The 18,925-nt window shown below is 35.8% G+C and overlaps 1 protein-coding gene across 3 annotated transcripts in view; it reads right to left on the minus strand.

Moving 5' to 3' along the window:
* The window catches only part of LOC141497858 (meprin A subunit beta-like), a 60,498-nt gene that overhangs the window by 16,514 nt on the left and 25,059 nt on the right, over nucleotides 1–18,925 (minus strand). For all 3 annotated transcript variants that reach the window (XM_074200711.1, XM_074200709.1, XM_074200710.1), the window contains 5 exons: nucleotides 15,459–15,677; nucleotides 14,018–14,170; nucleotides 11,177–11,392; nucleotides 7,807–8,247; nucleotides 4,051–4,236 (listed from right to left, as the gene is read on the minus strand). In XM_074200711.1, coding sequence (XP_074056812.1) covers nucleotides 4,051–4,236; nucleotides 7,807–8,247; nucleotides 11,177–11,392; nucleotides 14,018–14,170; nucleotides 15,459–15,677 — 1,215 coding nt within the window. The remainder of the gene's footprint in view (nucleotides 1–4,050; nucleotides 4,237–7,806; nucleotides 8,248–11,176; nucleotides 11,393–14,017; nucleotides 14,171–15,458; nucleotides 15,678–18,925) is intronic.

Genomic DNA, 18,925 nt, shown 5'->3' on the forward strand with positions numbered 1-18,925 from the left:
GGAAGATCTGAGTTCAAATGTGACCTCAGATGCTTACTAGCTGTGTGACCCTGGGCAAGTCATTTAACCTTGGTGGGGTTTTTTTGTTTCATCCTCTATAAAATGGGGATTCACTAGAAAAGGAAATGGCAAATCACTAGAAAAGGAAATGGCAAACCACTTTCTTTATCAAGAAAATCCCATAGACAAAATTACATGGGGTCACATAGAGTCACACATAACTGAACAATAACAACTATATGTATGTGTATATGCATGCACATGTATATATGAATGTATATGTATTTATAGCCATATACATATTATAGGGCAGCTAGGTAGCACAGTGGATAGAGTCAGGAGGATTCAGGAGGACCATAGTTCGAATGTGACCTCAGACAACTGACACCAACTAGCTGTGTGACCCTGGGCAAGTCACTTAACCTGATGGCCTCACATCCAAGGTCATCTCCAGTCATCCTAATTCATATCTGGCCACTGGATCTAGATGACTCTGGAGGAGAAAAATGAGGCTGTTGAGATTAACACAGCACCCTCTCATTCAAATTCAGTTCATGTGTTGTCATAGCATCACCTCCCTGATGTCATGGTCTTCTTCAAGAATGAAGGGCAAGGGCGGCTAGGTGGCGCAGTGGATAGAGAACCAGCCCTGGAATAAGGAGTACCTGAGTTCAAATCTGGCCTCAGACAATTAATAATTACCTAGCTGTGTGGCCTTGGGCAAGCCACTTAACCCCATTTGCCTTGCTAAAAAGAAAAAAAAACACAAAACTCAAAAAAAAAAAAAGAAAGAAACAAAGAGTCCAGCTATTGGGATAAAAACTCTCTCTTTGATAAAAACTGCTGGGAAAATTGGAAGTTAGCATGGAAGAAACTTAGATTAGACAAACACGTCACACCCTTTACCAAGATAAGATCCAAATGGTTACAGGATTTAGACATAAAAAACAATACTATAAGCAAATTAGAAGATGAAGGACTAGTTTACCTGTCAGATCTGTGGAAAGGGGAGCAGTTTATGACTAAGGAAGAGTTGGAGAACATCACCAAAAACCAATTAGATGATTTCAATTACATTAAATTAAAAAGCTTTTGCATAAATAAAACCACTGTAACCAAGATCAAAAGAAATGTAGTAAATTGGGAAATAATCTTTACAACTAATAATTCTGACAAAGGACTCATTTCTAAAATATACAGAGAACTGAGTCATATTTTTAAAACAAAAAGCCATTCCCCAATTGACAAATGGTCAAAGGATATGCAAAGGCAATTTACAGATGAGGAGATCAAAGCAATCCATAGCCATATGAAAAAATGCTCTAAATCATTAATTATTAGAGAAATGCAAATTAAAGCTTCCCTGAAGTACCACCTCACACCTCTCAGATTGGCCAATATGACCAGAAAGGATAATGATCATTGGTGGAAGGGTTGTGGGAAATCTGGGACACTATGACACTGTTGGTGGAGCTGTGAACTCATCCAACCTTTCTGGAGAGAAATTTGTAACTACGCCCAAAGGGCAACAAAAATGTGCATACCCTTTGACCCAGCAATACCACTACTGGGTCTATACCCTGAAGAGATAATGAAAAAGGGTAAAAACATCACTTGTACAAAAATATTTATAGCTGCCCTGTTTGTGGTGGCAAAGAATTGGAAATCAAGTAAATGTCCTTCAATTGGGGAATAGCTTGGCAAACTGTGGTATATGTATGTCATGGAACACTATTGTTCTATTAGAAACCAGGAGGAGGGACGGCTAGGTGGCGCAGTGGATAAAGCACCGGCCCTGGAGTCAGGAGTACCTGGATTCAAATCCAGTCCCAGACACTTAATAATTACCTAGCTGTGTGGCCTTGGGCAAGCCACTTAACCCCATTCGCCTTGCAAAAATCTAAACAAAACAAAACAAAACAAAACAGGAGGAAAGGGAATTCAGGGAAGCCTGGAGGGATTTGCATGAACTGATGCTGAGTGAGATGAGCAGAACCAGAAAAACACTGTACACCCTAACAGCAACACGGGGGTGATGTTCAACCTTGAAGGACTCACTCATTCCATCAGTGCAACAATCGGGAACAATTTTAGGCTGTCTGCAAAGGAGAGTGCCATCTGTATCCAGATAAAGAGCCATGGAGTTTGAAAAAAGTTCAAAGACTATTCCCTCTAATTTAGAAAAAAAACTGATATCTTATTGCCGGATCTTGTTATTTCTTAGACTTCTTGTCTCTTCCTTAAGGACATGATTTCTCTCATCACACTCAATTTGGATCAGTGTACAACATGGAAACAAAGTAAAGACTGACAGATTCCTTTCAGTGGGGGGGGGAGTAAGATTGGGGGGAAAATTGTAAAACTCAAATAATATCTTAAATAAAAATAAATTTAAAAAAAGAATGAAGGGCAAACATTATTATATACATATATATATATATATATATATATATATATATATATATATATTGTGCATAAAAACTTCCACAAATAGCAATGCTATAAAAAAACAAAAGGTATCACTAAAATAAATTTACTTTTTTTTTTTTAGTTTTTGCAAGGCAGTGGGGGTTAAGTGGCTTGCCCAAGGCCACACAGCTAGGTAATTATTATGTGTCTGAGGTCACATTTGAACTCAGGTACTCCTGACTCCAGGGCCAGTGCTCTATCCACTGCGCCACCTAGCCGCCCCTAAAATAAGGGAATTGGTTTTTTATAAGTTTTTTTTTGCAAGGTAATGGGGTTAAGTGGCTTGCCCAAGGCCACACAGTGGTTGAGGTTGGATTTGAACTTCAGGTCCTCCAGACTTCAGGGTCGGTGCTCTGTCCGCTGCGCCACTTAACTGCCCCATAAATTTACTTTTTAAAAAATAAATTAATGTTTTGGACTATGGGTAACTTAACAGATAGAAAGTTTTTAACCTTTACCATGTCTCAAATTCCTCTGACAGTCTGATGAAGCCTAGGAACTTTAAACCAAGACTTTAACCTAGTTAAAAATGAGCATGTCTCTAGAAATCTCCTAAAAAAGCAATTTCAATGATGGGAATTACGATGCTCAGTGGAGAAGATATTTTGAGATAGGGATTTTGGTATCCCTTCACCAACTCAAGCTATAGAGTGGGTCAACAGTACAGTAACAATCTTCACACATCTGGAGTATCTACATAGGATTACAAATTAAGACGATTACATTAAAATCCAGCTATCAAAGTTTTTTAAAAAAGATTTAGATACATATATATCTATATTTATATTTTCATATATATATATATGTATGTATATAAAATTTCAGGTTTGTTTGTTTGTTGCAAGGCAATGGAATTAAGTGACTTGCGAAAGGTCATACAGCTAAGTAATTATTAAGTGTGTGAGGTAGGATTTGAACTCAGGTCCTCCTGACTCCAGGGCTAGTGCTCTATCCACCATGCCACCCAGCTATCCTAGATTTCAAGTTTTTTAAGACAAAAATATCATTTATATATATATATATATATATATATATATATATAATATATGCATTGTCTTCTTTTCTTCTTAATTTTCCTACAACAAACCTAAGACAACCAATGCTTTTCCATCTTTATGTTTAATTAGCTAGAGGTAAAAAAAGATCTCAGAGATAATCTAGTCCAATTTTCTCATTTGTAGTTAGGGAAACTGAGGCTGAGTACTAGAGTACTACTAAGTCACACAGAGAATTAATAGCAGAGCTGAGATTAAAACCCAGGAGTACCAACTCTCAGACCAGGGGTCTTGCCTACATGCAGCCCTGTCTCCCAATTTATTAGCTGCAAGATCTGTGTATGTTGAACACATTCTTTCTTGCTCTAGGAAACTCCACTGCACTATAATTGAATTATTTGATTCATACTATAAACATCTCAAGAAGGTCCAAAAATGTCTTCTGTCCTCCCCTCTCCCACCCCTGTGCCTTTTTCCAAAAACACATTTCATTCACCTGAAAATAGAACATAGAAACTACACTGTAAGTCATTTGTGGCACATAAAGAAAAACATTCTTTTCAGGAGTCACCTTGTACTGACATACCTTCCACAGTTAGAAGCATGTAAACATCATCTCCTTTAATAAAATCTCTGCCTCTCATCCTTTGGTGAGTTATGTAGACACTGGTTCCATATTCTGTACCTTTCCAATATGATGTTCCATTAGGGAAAGTTGCTGTCACTCCTACTTTGGAGGGTTTGTCCCACAAAAAAGTTTCATTATTACCAGCTGAAAAAGCAATTCATATTTATAGGTCATGTTCAGTAAGGCCAGATTTTTGCATCTAAGCAATAGGTTAGGTGGAGTCAAGCAATTAAATGGAGCTTACAGACTGAGATGCTCCAGATGTGTGGAGGTTGTTACTATACTATTGACCCACTCTATAGCCTGAGTTGGTGAAGAAGTAGCAAAATCCCTATCTCAAAATATCTACTCCACTGATCATTGTAATTCCCACCATTGAAATTGCTTTTTTTAGGAGATTTCTAGAGACATGATCATTTTTAACTAGGTTAAAGACTTATGATAGCTTGGTAGAATAACATATTAGTACAGATTAATTTATTTTGTTTAATTAGTCTGATTGTCATTGCTAGGGAACTAAGTTACGAGGGAATCTGACAATAAGAAAAAAGAACAATATGCCAATGAGGAGGCTTAGATGGAGAGGACCCAAGTCATCTAGGAGTATTTATAGAATACTTGGGTGGAACCCAAAGGAACCAGGGAAGAAAAGAATGGAAGCGATTATCCAAAAAATGAAATTTTGCCTATGATGGTACTGAGTTCCATCTTCCCCAATATGATCTCAAAAATTAAAAAAAAAAAAAATTTAAACACAGAGTCCAGTGAATCCTATGAAGTCTACTGAAGGTAGAAAGATGAAAGGAGACATTTCCTATTTGTACCCCTGTTAATAATCCATATGAATAAAATTCAGAAAAATATCCTGATACTCAAAAAAGAATCAACTTTTTTAATTTATTTTCTCTTTATTCTGGTTGGATCTTTTTTCAAACTGAACCAGTCACACCTATATTACTATAGCATGTAATATTTGTGCTGTGACTGTGGAAATAACATAATTTTCCCAGGATCATACAGAGAGTATGTATGTCTTAAGTTCATTATTTCCATTATGAATTAAGTTCTGATCCCAAGATGATTTGGGTTGAGAAAACACAGAGAAATTAATACTGAGTCCGTGGAAGATAGCTTCATTCCTTTCTCTGTGGCTGTAAAGATGGCATATTCTGCTGAGATTTCCAGCTCACCCTCCTCTTGCCCTGTCCTGAGTCCAGTGTTCAGTAACATTGGAGTATGAGAAAAATATGGGGGAGGTACTGCCCTTGGAAGAATGTACCACTCAATATCTCTGGGTCATTCTTACATGTAATTTGGGGAAGAATGATTTTTCAGTTTTTTTTCAGAACATTTTATCCTAAAACACCTGAGCAATGGTCATTTCACTCCTATCTCAACTATCTATCCAGATTTCTCTATCTCCTCCCTAGTTGTCTTGTCTGCTTGGTAGATCTTTCTTCTCCCATCCTCACTCTCTAATTTGTCTTTCTTCATTAGAATGGAAGATCTTGTTACTAAAGACTTTTTTTACATTTCTTATATTTGTATACACAACACTTGCCATTTGAACATAATAAGGGCTTATCTGCTCACTGTTGATCTACCATGTGCAGATTTCTGCACATGGGTTCTGTGCAATTATCTCTCTCTAACATTATTATGCCTTTTACCTTCTCTATCACAAAAATCCAGCTTTTTTTATAATAAAGTTCAAAATTTTAGCTTAACAGTAATTCTTTGGGATACCCTTCCTCTTTCTCATTCTGAAGTGTCCATAAAATAGATAAAAATAATTAAGTCAGATTATTCCTGAAAATGATGAGTTTAGGAACTACAAGAAAATCTCAACATTTCCCTCTAATCAACTTTAAAATAATTTTTCAAATCTAATTCTGGAGTGACAAAGCCAACAAAGTGAGACATTTTTCCAGCCCGAGACAACTTAGGACATCAAAAGGAGATACTGGATTGAGAGACAATGCAGAGCCCACATGCAAGCAACATTAGCTATGGGACTTGAAGGTGGCCTGCAACATCAGTCACCAGTATCAGAAGCTCTCAAGCTGGAGAGGGTAAGAGGATCAGGCACCTAGTCAGAAGGAGATTGCATAGGACCCCTTCACTAGCATTAAGCACTGCACCAAGTGATGTTTGGTAACTTCAGTGACCATACTCACTTCACAGTTCCAGGGTGAAAACATGGCCCCAAGGGAACAGGAGGCCTAAGAAGCGGTAACACTTTCAGTCCCAAGGGATCAGGGACTCTAAGAATTAGTACTGCTTACAGTGACAATGGTAAGAATAATGCAGTTCAGGAGGGTAGTAACTACACCTCTCCCCAGACCACACCACCTTGGAAGCACAAAAAAATTCTAAAATCCCAGAACTATCTCTGAAAACTGTCCTTTGAAAAAACCCAAAGCATGGGAAAGTGCCCCTCTCCCTAAGAACTGAGCCCAATTTTAACATAAATTTCAATATCAAGAAACAGACTATAAAATGTGCAAACCAAAAGAAAAAATGATATCATTAAAAATCTACTTTGGTAATAAGAAAGATCAAGATACAAATTCAGAAGAAGAAATGATATCAAAATAACTATGAGAAAAGCCTCAGATGAGGGGGAGGGGGAATGGGAAATGTAAATTAGACAAAAGTCCAACAGGAATTCCTAGAACTAAAAAGCAGTATTCAAAATTAATTAAGAATGGTAGAGGAAAAATTATAAAAAGAAATGGAAATTGCAAGAAAATTATGAAAAGACAATTAACATAGCAAAACAAGCACAAAAAATGCTAAAGTAAGTAAAATCTTAAAAATAGAACTGGCCAAATGATAAAAGAGATACAAAACTTCACTGGTGAAAATAACTCCTTAAAAAAGCAGTCTTGGCCAAATTTGGGGGGGGGGGCGGGAATTGGAAGAAAGGGGAAGAACAAAAGTTCACATGAGAAAATAATTCCTTGAAAATTAGAACTGAGCAAGTCAAAGTTAATGATTCTATGAGACAGCAAGGAATAATAATGTCTAAAGTGAAAAATATAAAAAAATGTGAAATATCTCATCAGAAAAACAACTACCCTGATAAATAAATCAGGGAGAAATAATTTAAGATTTATTAGATTACCTGAAAGCCATGATCAAAGAAACATCATATTTCAAGAAATTATCAAGGAAAAACTGCCCTAATAATGTAGAGGATAAAATAGAAATCGAAAGAAAATCACCTCTTGCAAGTGATGCCAAAATTAAAACTCCCAAGAATACTATAGTCAAATTTCAGAGCTCCCAGGTAAAAAAGAAAGTACCATTAAAAGGAAATCATTAAAATGCCATAGATCTACAGTCAGATTACATAATATTTAACAGCTACCATATTAAAGAAGCAAAGGACTTGGAATATGATAATCTCAAAGGGAAAGAAAATAGGATTACAACCAAGAATAAACTACCAAGAAAAACTTATTATAATCCTTCTGGGGGAGTAGAGGTGGATATTTAATGAAATAGAAGGTTTTCAAGCATTCCTAATGAATAGAAGAAAGAAAAATAGAAAATCTGACTTTCATTTACAAGATTCAAGAGAAGCACAAAAAGATTAACATAAAACAGATTCATTTTCAACCTTTCCTCCCTCTTTTCTTTTCTCCCCCCCCCACCTCCTCAGGCTAAAGAAAATGTTGTATCAGGAATAAAGAAAAAATAATCACAAACCAAATGTCTCGAATGGATCCGTAGTCACACTCCTCTGGTTAGACATGCGTTGACGAATATCAGGATTTTGATCCAATAGTGTCATTGTAGCTTGCTGCCATGGACATGGCCATTGTAATTGGTCATCATTGGCTCCAGAGATCAGGGAGAAATATATTCCTATATTAGTCTGACTACTTACATCTAACCTAACCTGAAAGGCATAGCCTAGATGAGAATAAAACGGAGGGCTAATGATGTCATTACTTGAGCTACTGAGTTGTGTAAAATTGCTTATCTTCCATGTGTAATGAGGACAACGTGTTTCTGAAAGGTTGATGTCATCGATGGAGAGACCACCAATTGATGAACCAATACCTCGTGTTCCTTCAAACACCACCCTGAATTTGGTGGTAACTGCCAATGATACATGGTAAAGTTGCCAGCTCCCGATGGTTGCATCTGTAATAGAAAAGAACAGTCAGATTTTCAAAGTTAGACAATTACAGAGTCGTATACTAATGACTAAGAATAGTTCATAACCTCCATGACTAAATGTTAATTCAAAATTTCCAAACTTCCCTATGCTCATGCCAGATTATATGACCTGAGAGAATGCTTGAGTATATTTCTAGCCATCTATGAAGTTGCCTACCCTTTTCCAGGGTTACAGAACTAAATAAGAAACTATATTCAGCAATAAAATTTTACCTCTGTTCTTCTTACAAGAATGTAAGAACTAATACTAATAACAGCTAGAATATAAATAGCACTTTAAGATTTCCAAAACTCTTTACAAATAGCTCATTTGATCCTTGGAGGTAGGCATTTATTATTCTTCTCATTTTATAGATGAGAATATTAAGGAAGACAGAAACTATATGCTCTACCCATATTTACACAGCTAGCAAATATCTGAAACTGAATTTGAACTCGGGATTTTGAACTTCCAGACTGAGAGCAATGGTCCTTTTGCTTCCTTGTTCACAGACACATCAGAGATTATGTCAAAGAAGTGTTCTAATAGGTTCATATATTTAGAGTTAGAAGATCCATTCATTTTATAGATCCAAAAGTTAAGGCTCTCAGGAATTAGGTTTACCCTTAACTATCAACTAGTAAGTGATAGTGTCACAATTTGGACCCAGGTTCTCTGATCAGTAATCCAACACCATGTTATTTAGGTCCTGTAACATGCTCTTCAAAGTCTAGTGATAGGATCAGAATATTCCTGGTTCTCTTTTTGTGGTCCTATCATGTCCAAAATTAGCTAAACAGGCCATGAGACTGTTTATATTTTGGGTCAATATAGGACTCTAAGATGCTGCTAACTTTCAAGTTCTAGAAATTTATGAATTACTAGGGAAAAAATTTAGCAGTACTACCAGTTACTCAGTGATAATAATTGATTGATACCAGTCCTTACAAAAACTACTTTCTGAAATCTTTTTCCCAAGAAATTCATCTCAATGTCTTGATATTTGGGCAATTTATCTGGCCTACTACCACAAGAAAAGGGGGGAACAAGCATTTATTAAAGATCACTATGACGCCTTGGAAGTAGCTACTCAGACCTATTTTATAGCTATGAAAAATGAGGCAGCTAGAGGTTAAATGTGGTCAGGGTGACACACATATAAGTATCTGAGATTGTCTTCCTAACTAGTCTCAGTGTTCTATCTACCATTCCATCCCTTGCTCTAACTATGTATATAGAAATAGATATCTTGATAAGGGTGCAGTGAGGTGGTGTGAAATATAGATTGTAGGAACTGAAGTCAGGAAGATTCATCTTCCTGAATTCAAATCTAACCTTAGATATTTAACTCACCCTAACCCTGGGTAAGTCGCTAAACCCTGTTTGCCTCAGTTTTCTCATCTGTAAAATGAACTAGAGAAGGAAATGGCAAGCCACTCCAATATCCTTGCCAAGAAAAATGGGGCCATGAAGAGTCAGACACAACTGAGATGACAGAACAATAACAGCAAAAAAAAAAAAAAATCTTATAGAACTATAAACAGAATGAGAAAGAAGATAGAGGTCTTCTAGCCCAATCCCTATCCAAATCATTAATTCTAGCTGTTGCATTCTCCAAAATGGTCATTCAGTGTCTGTATTGATAGGGTGCTTACTGTTTGCCCCTTCTCTCCAAGTCAGTTCAATCTATTTTTGGACTTTCCTAATTATTAAAAATTAAAATTTTTCCTTTAACTTTTCATAAAAGCAATCCTACCTTGCTAGGGTTCTATGCCCAAGTCCCTTGAATATCACCACACATTATGCCTTCTTACCTCATTCTCTCTTACCACTTCCCCAAGAGGAAGAAGGAAAGGGTATAAAATAAAGGCCTCCAAGAAATCCATAGTCAATCACAAATTGAACTAAGGAACTCATGTTATGAAGCAGTAAATAGAAAGGACTACTATAAAATGAGTGGAAAGGGAAAGTATGGCATTTTTAGCTACAGAGCCAGCCTTGATTTCAAGGCCTGTCTTGAACACATACTTGTTATGTGGTCCTGGGCAAGTCCCTGAAATATGCCCAGGCACCTCAAGATAAATTCAGTGCTGTGGCTGATTTGAATTGATGAGGGAGAGGAGGATTTCCTTATCAAAAGTCCCTGACAAACGGGTGTCCCTGCACCACAAGTGCAGAGTAACATAAAATAAAGTATCAGACCTGGCATTTGGTAAGATGCTTGACTGATCAGACAGATTCCCCTCAACTATAAGAAATCACTACCTAGGGGCAGCTAGGTGGCACAGTGGATAAAGCACCAACCCTGGAATCAGGAGAACCTGAATTCAAATCTGGCCCTCAGATATTTAATAATTACCTAGCTGTGTGACCTTGGACAAGTCATTTAACCCCAATGCCTTGCAAAAACTAAAAAAAAAAATACTACCTAGTCATACTCTATCCTAGACTAAAGGGTTTCTGGAGTCCAGCAGGTTTCAGAGAGACTGAACCCTGAATTATTCAAGAAGTAGCAGTTTGAGATCTAACCTCAAACTCTTCAAAAGAACTTGAAAGCAAAATAAATTTTTAATAAATAAATAAAAGTTCTTGAAAGGTTCCTTTAGTCTTTGGTTAATTGGCAGATCTTTTGGTCAAGTGTTTGTTCTCTGATTTGTAAAAAATAAAGATGCTTGGTATAACAAACCCAAGCAAGGAAAAGAGAAGACAATTAAAAAAAATGAAAGTCCTAGATCAGATAATCACTAGGGTCTCTTCCAGTTGAGAAGCCTACATGTATCTCAAACTATCAGAAGACCAAAGCACATTATTATAAAGGAGGAAAGACCCAGGTATTGGAGAGAGGTAAGCAAAAAGCTACAGAAGGTCTCAAATCAAAGTCAAGCATAATTATCTGAGAATTAAATCTCATACCTTTCACTTCATCCACCAGAGTAAGAGAGCTAGTCCCATCTTCTGAGATATACTTCCTAATATAGATCCTGAGCTGGTCATCTTTGTTACCACTGTTGTAGTAATAAAACTGCAAGCACTGAAAATCTCTCTTGGGATAAAATATTCGGCTTTCCAGGACTGCACTTCCCCCCTCCGTCACAGAGTTTCTATCAAAGTGCATAAAGAAACCAGAACCTGGGAAAAGATAAAGAAATTAGATTAGGCCTTGGCTTTAGAAGGAAAAAATTCACTGGCGGATGTTTAATATTAATACATGAAACCATAAAAGGGTCAATATTTTTTCATATCATACAACCTAAGCTACAGTAAAGCCTTGAAAAACTACCTCATTGAGTCGATGTTAAATTAAATATTAGTAACATGTGGAAGAAAAGACATTTAGAGTAGCAAAACACATGACTCTATGACTAATCACATTTGGCAAGAGGGGAAACTGAGGCAAAAGATAATCACAAATACCAACAAGTAGTCAGGCAGAGTGGGGCAGGTTCAGGTATGTGCTGATAAATTGGGAGTTTGGGGGGAATATCTTGCATAAATGACACATTTTTATATTTAATCTGAATTAGCATTTTTCCCATTACTTTTTTAAGTCTAGAGTCTCTCTGAAAGGACTCCTTCCAAATCTGCACTCAAACACACACCTTCCTTTCTCCACAGAAGGAAAAGAAGTGCTCTGGGAATGTGCCTCTAAGGGTATACATCAGGAATATAAAAAAAATAAGAAGAGAAATCAAATCAGGAAAGGGACTCCAGAAGGTTCTAAACTGCATAAATTGCTTCAGTTTCTGAGTCTCCGTTTTCTTATTTGTAAAAATTATCAGTTTATAAAACCTCTAGATATTCTCAAAGTTCCTTTCCGTTTTAATATTCCATCATTGGGACTTCTGCTCAATATGGTGGAGAAAAGACAGGCACAGTACTAAGTCTCCTGATCTTTAATATTCCATCATTATAATTCCTAACTACTCAACCTTCTGAGTAAAATTTACCTCAGGGTGATTAAGGGGCTGGTCAGAGTGGGTTATTTGCTTCTTAATAGCTACTTATGGGTTTCTTCATTAGTTTTTGTTCAATACCAGCTATGTTCAAAGTGAAGAATGATAGCTCTAAAATATGCTTCCTGTCCTTTATAAGTTTACATCTTATGGCAGAGATAATATAGTTGTAGAAGGAAAAATCAGTCCTATCACATTATCTCTGATTACAAGCAATAACAATTCTCAAGCAAAAGAAAAAAACAACCTTGAGTTCAGTTACTTGCTTCAACCTGCCCCACCTTCCCTAAACTTCTTTACCCCTCCACACAAGAACAATTTTCCCTTTCATTTGTCATATTCTCCCATTATTACCCAAAGATCATTCCCTAACAAGGTTAAGAGTGGGAGCTCCCAAGACCCTCTCCTTAGATTGCTTACAATTTATAATTATATATAGTAATTACTTAAGACTTTACAGTGGAAAGAACATTGGCTCAAAAGCCAGAGGCAGATTCAAATCCTACTTCTGACACTGCCCCGTGACCTTGAGCAAATCCATTACTTCTGAACCACAGAAAACTCAAATGTAAAATGAAGATGTTGAACAAGATGACTTCTGAGACTGCTTCTAACTCTGAACTTATAGTCTTAGGAGTCCTGACCTAACCTTTTGAGCTAGCTATTATACTAGTTTTAACATTTGGTTTTATTTGGGTTTTTTTTTTAACATTTAGAAAGACATCAAGTAAATCTATGACTTGTAATGTGGTATTTTAGGACCATTTTACATCAAACCAAACTGCAATGGGAAACATGAAATAAATAAATAATTGGGAAGTCTTCTACCAAGATTTTTACCTAGCTTTGATCATCTGAGGTCAGATTCTTCAAGGATAAAAAAATATATGCATTCTATTCTCTTTCCCTCTCCCTCTCTTCCCTCTCCCTCTCCCTCTCTCTCTCCTCCCTCTGCCTCCCCCTCTCCCTCTCTCTGTCTCTCTGTCTCTCTCTCTGTCTCTCTCTCTCTCTCTCTCTCTCTCTCTCTCTCTCTCTCTCTCTCTCTCTCTCTCACACACACACACATACACACACACACACACACACACACACACACACACACACACAAATATACTTGCTGAAGACATCTCAGGTTAGTAATCTGAGATCTGAAATATAAATCAAAAATCTAGACCCCTGAAGGCATCAAAGGTTTAAGTGACTTATAGATAGTAAAATCACAGGGGGATTTGAATCTAGAACCTTCTAAAATCACTGTTCTTTTGGACTTACCATAGTCCTAACTCAATGAGATTTTATATATATATATATATGTATATATATATATATATATTTATGAGGGCTAAGGAAAAGGACCTTAAATCATCTTAATTTACTACAATAAGTGACACTCCCAAACTGCTCTTAAATATGAACTTAAACAAACTTAATAATGCTTACAAAACTTTGAAATAAAACCTCATTCTGTCTTTAGTCAACATTCAGCCTCATCGTTTAGGGAAGCAGTCTGGTATAGGAGATAATCTTGGACTGGGAATCAGGAAGACCTGAGTTCCCATCAGGCTTCAGGCATTTGGTATTTTTGTGAAAATGAGCATGTCACCCAAACTTTGTGAACTTCAGTTCTCTCATTTGCAAAATGAGGAAGTTGAATTAGATGCTCTCTGAGGTCATTTGCAGCTCCAACTTTACAATCATATCATAGATATATCAAGAATGATATGCTAATAAAAGCAAAGACTGAGAGGGTTACTGAAGAAAGAAAAGCAAAAGTCATTTGGTCCCCCACCATGGTAGCTACCTTTGCACTTGCCCATGTTGGATTGATCAGTGTCTGGGCCACCAGGCACCTGTGAAACCCTCTGCCAGTCTGTTTCATCTTCTGAATTTTGAATCATGCCACAGATATTTTCCAATTCAAAATCACATGAGTCCATAAAGGTTAAGGAAGATGCTAGAGAAGACAAAAATCTTTGAATGACTCATTAGTCTGGGAAAAATGTTATTCTATTTTTTAAAATAACTAAAACTATTTTTAGTTCATTATATAATTGAATTGAAGAAGAAGGAAGGCAACCCAGCAAGTCTTGGGTAATGAGTGCTCAAAAGAGTTTGATTAATGCCAGCCTAAACAGCCAAAATAGAAAGGCATCCCACAACTAGGTAGAGTTGAGCTGTTCATTAAAGGATGTGTTGAATCAAACCATACTTCCTTCAATCATTCTCAAATTACTGTGCTGCTGAGCCATACTTCAACTTCTTTCATTACCCCTCCTTAGGAATATATGCATTTTGCTGTTATTCAGGTACTGTTTCAAAACACCTTCAATATGTCAAATATACCTATTCCTGGTCTTGAAACAATCCTTTAGAAATCTGTCTGATGAATCTTGATGTCAAATTTACATTTGCAAGAGAAATATAAATCTATAGCCCACAAAGCTCCAGATGTGTTTTCAGATCATAAAGATCTATTTAGAAGAAAACCTTTTGAGTGACTACTTGAAGTCACATAATGTTTAAGGTAGTCAGTGCAACATAGTGGCTAGAGAGTGAGTTTAGAAATCAGGAGTATCTATGGTCAGTCCTGCTTCTGACACACAAAACTTGTGTTAGTCAATCAATCATCAGCTGATTGCTATGAAGCAATGTTTGAAGCATCTGGTCCATAAAGACAGGCAAAAATCTCAAACATTAACTGATCTCATCTAATGGATGCTACCTTGGGCAAATTATTTAACTTCTCAGTACCCCAAGACAGAATTCTAAGACTATATAAATCATAGAATAAACATCAAGCTTAACTAGTAGTCTTCCCACTGAGGGAGTTCCCTCTGCCAATGAAATCTCATTCCAATAATGATGGTCCAATAATAGCTCACCGTTATGTAGAGATTTAGAATTTATATAGCTTTTCTCACAACAAATCTATGAGATTGCTGGTACAAATATTATCTCCATTTTATAGAGGAGGAAATAGAGGTAAATGATTTCCCAAACTGATATAGTTAATAAATAGCTGAGCCACAACTTGGTTCTTGGTTTTCTGACTTCAAGTCCACTGCTCCAAACTGCCTACATAAAACATTATGTATTTATAAAGTAGATTTAATTCTTATTATTCTTTCCCCATTTTATATAATGACTAAACTTTTTCTAACTACAAGAACCAAGCTGGTTGACACTTTTCCTTTCTGAGTTGGGGAAAATATCCATGGTTCCCTAGAGGCCAAGATACTAACAGCAATTATAGAGTCGACTCAATTTTTCAAGGTCGTATTCACTGAAATCCATTCGTTGTCCAATCACATCCAAGAAATCAGGGATTCTTGTCACAATCGTTGGTTCTGTTCCATTTTGGAAGGCTGTTTTGCTGTAGTGCATCACAGATGTGTAATCATAGGGAACATTCAGAGAATCTGATACTTTATCATCATAAGTATTGAAATTGTGCTCTTTGCCTAAAATAAAAATAGCATAAATAACATAAAATATAAATAATATGAAATTGTTAAAACAGAGTTTATGAACCTTAAGTTATCCTATAGCAAATGTAAGACAGCTGTGAATAATATTCTCTTACATTGTTCTATTGGTACATGCCTCTGATTTCATCAGTGTGAGATGCTTCCAATGAAAAAACTCCTCTCACTTGGGTAGATCAGCAACCTAAATCTACTTTATTTCCCTAAGGAATTACTTGGAGGCACTGAGAGCCTCAGTGATTTGTCCTTGCTCATAGAGCCTGGTGTGTTTCAGAAATTAATAATGAATTCAAGTTTTCCTGACTCCCAGGCCCACATTCTACCTACTATACTAGGTTGCATATACTATATAACATAACATTTCAAAGTGTGTGATATGCACCTGCACTTCATATGTAATACAACAGAAATGTGTCTTGCTTGATTGGACCTATTTGTTTCCAAAGTATGATTTTAATTGGAGTTCCTCAAGGGTAGAAACTACCTTTTTTCTTTTCTTTGTTTCCACAGTGCTTGGCACATAGTAGATGATCAATATATAGTCATGAACTGAGTGAAGTATTGTAGAAATAGTGAAAGTTGTAAGGAGGGCAATGATAATGTTGCAAAAAAAGGAAAGGAAAAATCAATGAACATTTTTTAAATATTCAGAAGAGAGCAAGGGATAATTCAAAAAGGGAATATAAACAAGGGCAGAATTTTTACTACCAATGTTAAATAGAATGTATACTTTAAAAAAAACAAGTTTTTTTGTTCTATGCTTTTTCTTTTTCTCATGGTTTTTTTCCCCATTAGTTCTGATTCTTCTTTAACAATATGACTAATATTTTTTCTCTTAAGGATATGATTTCTCTATCATCACATTCAACTTAGATCAATGTATACCATGGAAACAATATAAAGACTAACAGACTGCCTTCCATGGGGGGGTGGGAAGAGAGATTAGGGGAAAAATTGTAAAATTCAAAATAAATAAAAGAATCAGGATTTGAAAAAAACAATATGACTAATAAAGAAATATATTAAACATGACTGTACATGAATAACCTATATCAGATTACTCACTATTATAGAGAAGAGAGAGGGAGGAAGAAAAATACAGAACTGAAAAGCTTACAAAAAGATGAATGTTGAAAAATATCTTACATGTAATTGAAGACAATAAAATGAAATAACTTTCAAAAGAACACAAAAAGTTTTACAGATTTACATTTTAAAATTAAGATAAGCTGAGAAACAAGGATATGATTGTGATTAACTTATTAATGAAGCTAACAGGAACCAATAAATTGTGTCAATGGACTTGCTTAATGACAAAACACCCCAAGTAGGACTCACCAGTATTAATATAGGTTTGTAGAGTAAAGAATTAGTTGTAGGATAGATAGTATTGTGGAGTTAAGGACAACATGATTGGTTATTTTAGAGGAAAGCAAACTAGCACACTGGTGCTAGCAACCACACCTTTCTGACAAATCAAGAATGTTCATCAGTCTCCTCTAGGCTTTATTAGTTGACCTGAGTAAGCAGACTCACTGGCACCTCAAAGGATTTGTTATGAAGATAAGAATGATGCAAGAATGGGCAATATACCTTTTGGGATGATAACAAGTTAACTTGTAACTAAGTCAAAGAAGCTCACTGGGGATGTGGAAATGTGGACTGAGCAATTATATACAATGGGGCCGTAATATAGAATAGGGACAATTTACAGATTATTATAAATTATTAAATGATACAAAAAATTTTAATTTCTCAACATATATTTATGGATTCATGTGTAATCCTCTTTTTATGCCCTCTGAATATAAAAATGTTCATGTTTCTTGATAATTATGTTTATAATTTAAAAGATTATTTAAAAATTAAAAATTCTATATAATACAAATACATTATGAGATATAACTGATATCTTTATTGTGCCTTACAATAAAGAGGACTTTAAGTACATTATTTCATTTGGATCCTCAATGGCTAACACAGTACAATATATATTCCCAATTTTATAAATCAGGAAACTAAAGTTCTGTGTAATTAAATGACTGCTGGAGATCACAGAACTGTAAATTTGGAAGGGGCCTCAGTGATCATCTAGTTCAACCCAGTGAATATTATTTAGCCATACAGTGACAAGTCTAAGTCTTCTGATTCTTAAACTAATGATCTTTCCATATTATCACTACCACTCTCAGGTCATTTCTAGCTCTGAAATTTTATGATTCTTATTGTTCCATATACTTTCTGTCATACCTCCCAAAATAAAATCCTAGACTTGGAATCAGTAGGACTTGGGTTTAAGAACATTGTATATATCAATGGACAAATCCCTTAAACCCCCAATGTTCCCTGGCAACTCTCTAAGACAATAAGTTGTAGACAAGTTACCTATCTGCACTGATAAATAAATTTCCCTACAATCGTAAAATCTGACCAAAATAAAAATCTTATAATTTTATGTAAACCTAGGATTATATAAAGTCGAGAATTGTGGTGTTATGAGGATATGTTGACTTTCATCACACTTCAAGTCTAAAACATCATCTTTTGACTCATAAATGAATTATATTAGAACAGCTCCATAAGTCATTGTGTGGCAATAAAGTTACTTAAAACCCTCAGGAGTGAAGGTGAAACAGTTCTAGAAGTAGTGAATAAGCACAGAGGTCCATCCTTGATCTTCAAAGCTATGTAGATTCTAATATCTCTATCCTTTCTTTCCCAGGAAGTACCTATCCTATAGAAGGAAAGCAAAAGATGATAAAGAAGTGGATTTGGGGGAAACATAATCTTGAAAGGTGCAAACAATTGAAAACTGAAAAGAATATACTGGAAAAGTCCTTTTGAAAAATTTTGGATCACTGGTAAACAAAAATGTATATGAGAAGGCAGTGATAGGATAAGAGAAAGTTGAATCAGAAAGGAATGACAGAATCAGGAGAATTTTGCAGTGAATAACAGTTTCTGAAATATGAGCTACAATATATTTACTTCAGTTCTTCAATGGGATTTCATTGGTGTAGATTCTCCCTCTACCACTATAGTTTACAAACCCACAACTATCTAAGCAAATGATCTTCAAGAGCAAACTTAGTTTAAAAAAAATTCATCTCCCAGTGGTCAACCTTCTGATGATAACTTAGCTCAGATGCTCCATGGGTGACCCAATTCATTGCCAGGGATATATCTAAGTTGATAGCCCTTGAATCTTGCAGAGCTTGTGGTCC

Source organism: Macrotis lagotis, chromosome X (assembly GCF_037893015.1).
Source record: "Macrotis lagotis isolate mMagLag1 chromosome X, bilby.v1.9.chrom.fasta, whole genome shotgun sequence".
In the NCBI taxonomy this organism is placed as follows: Eukaryota; Metazoa; Chordata; class Mammalia; order Peramelemorphia; family Peramelidae; genus Macrotis; species Macrotis lagotis.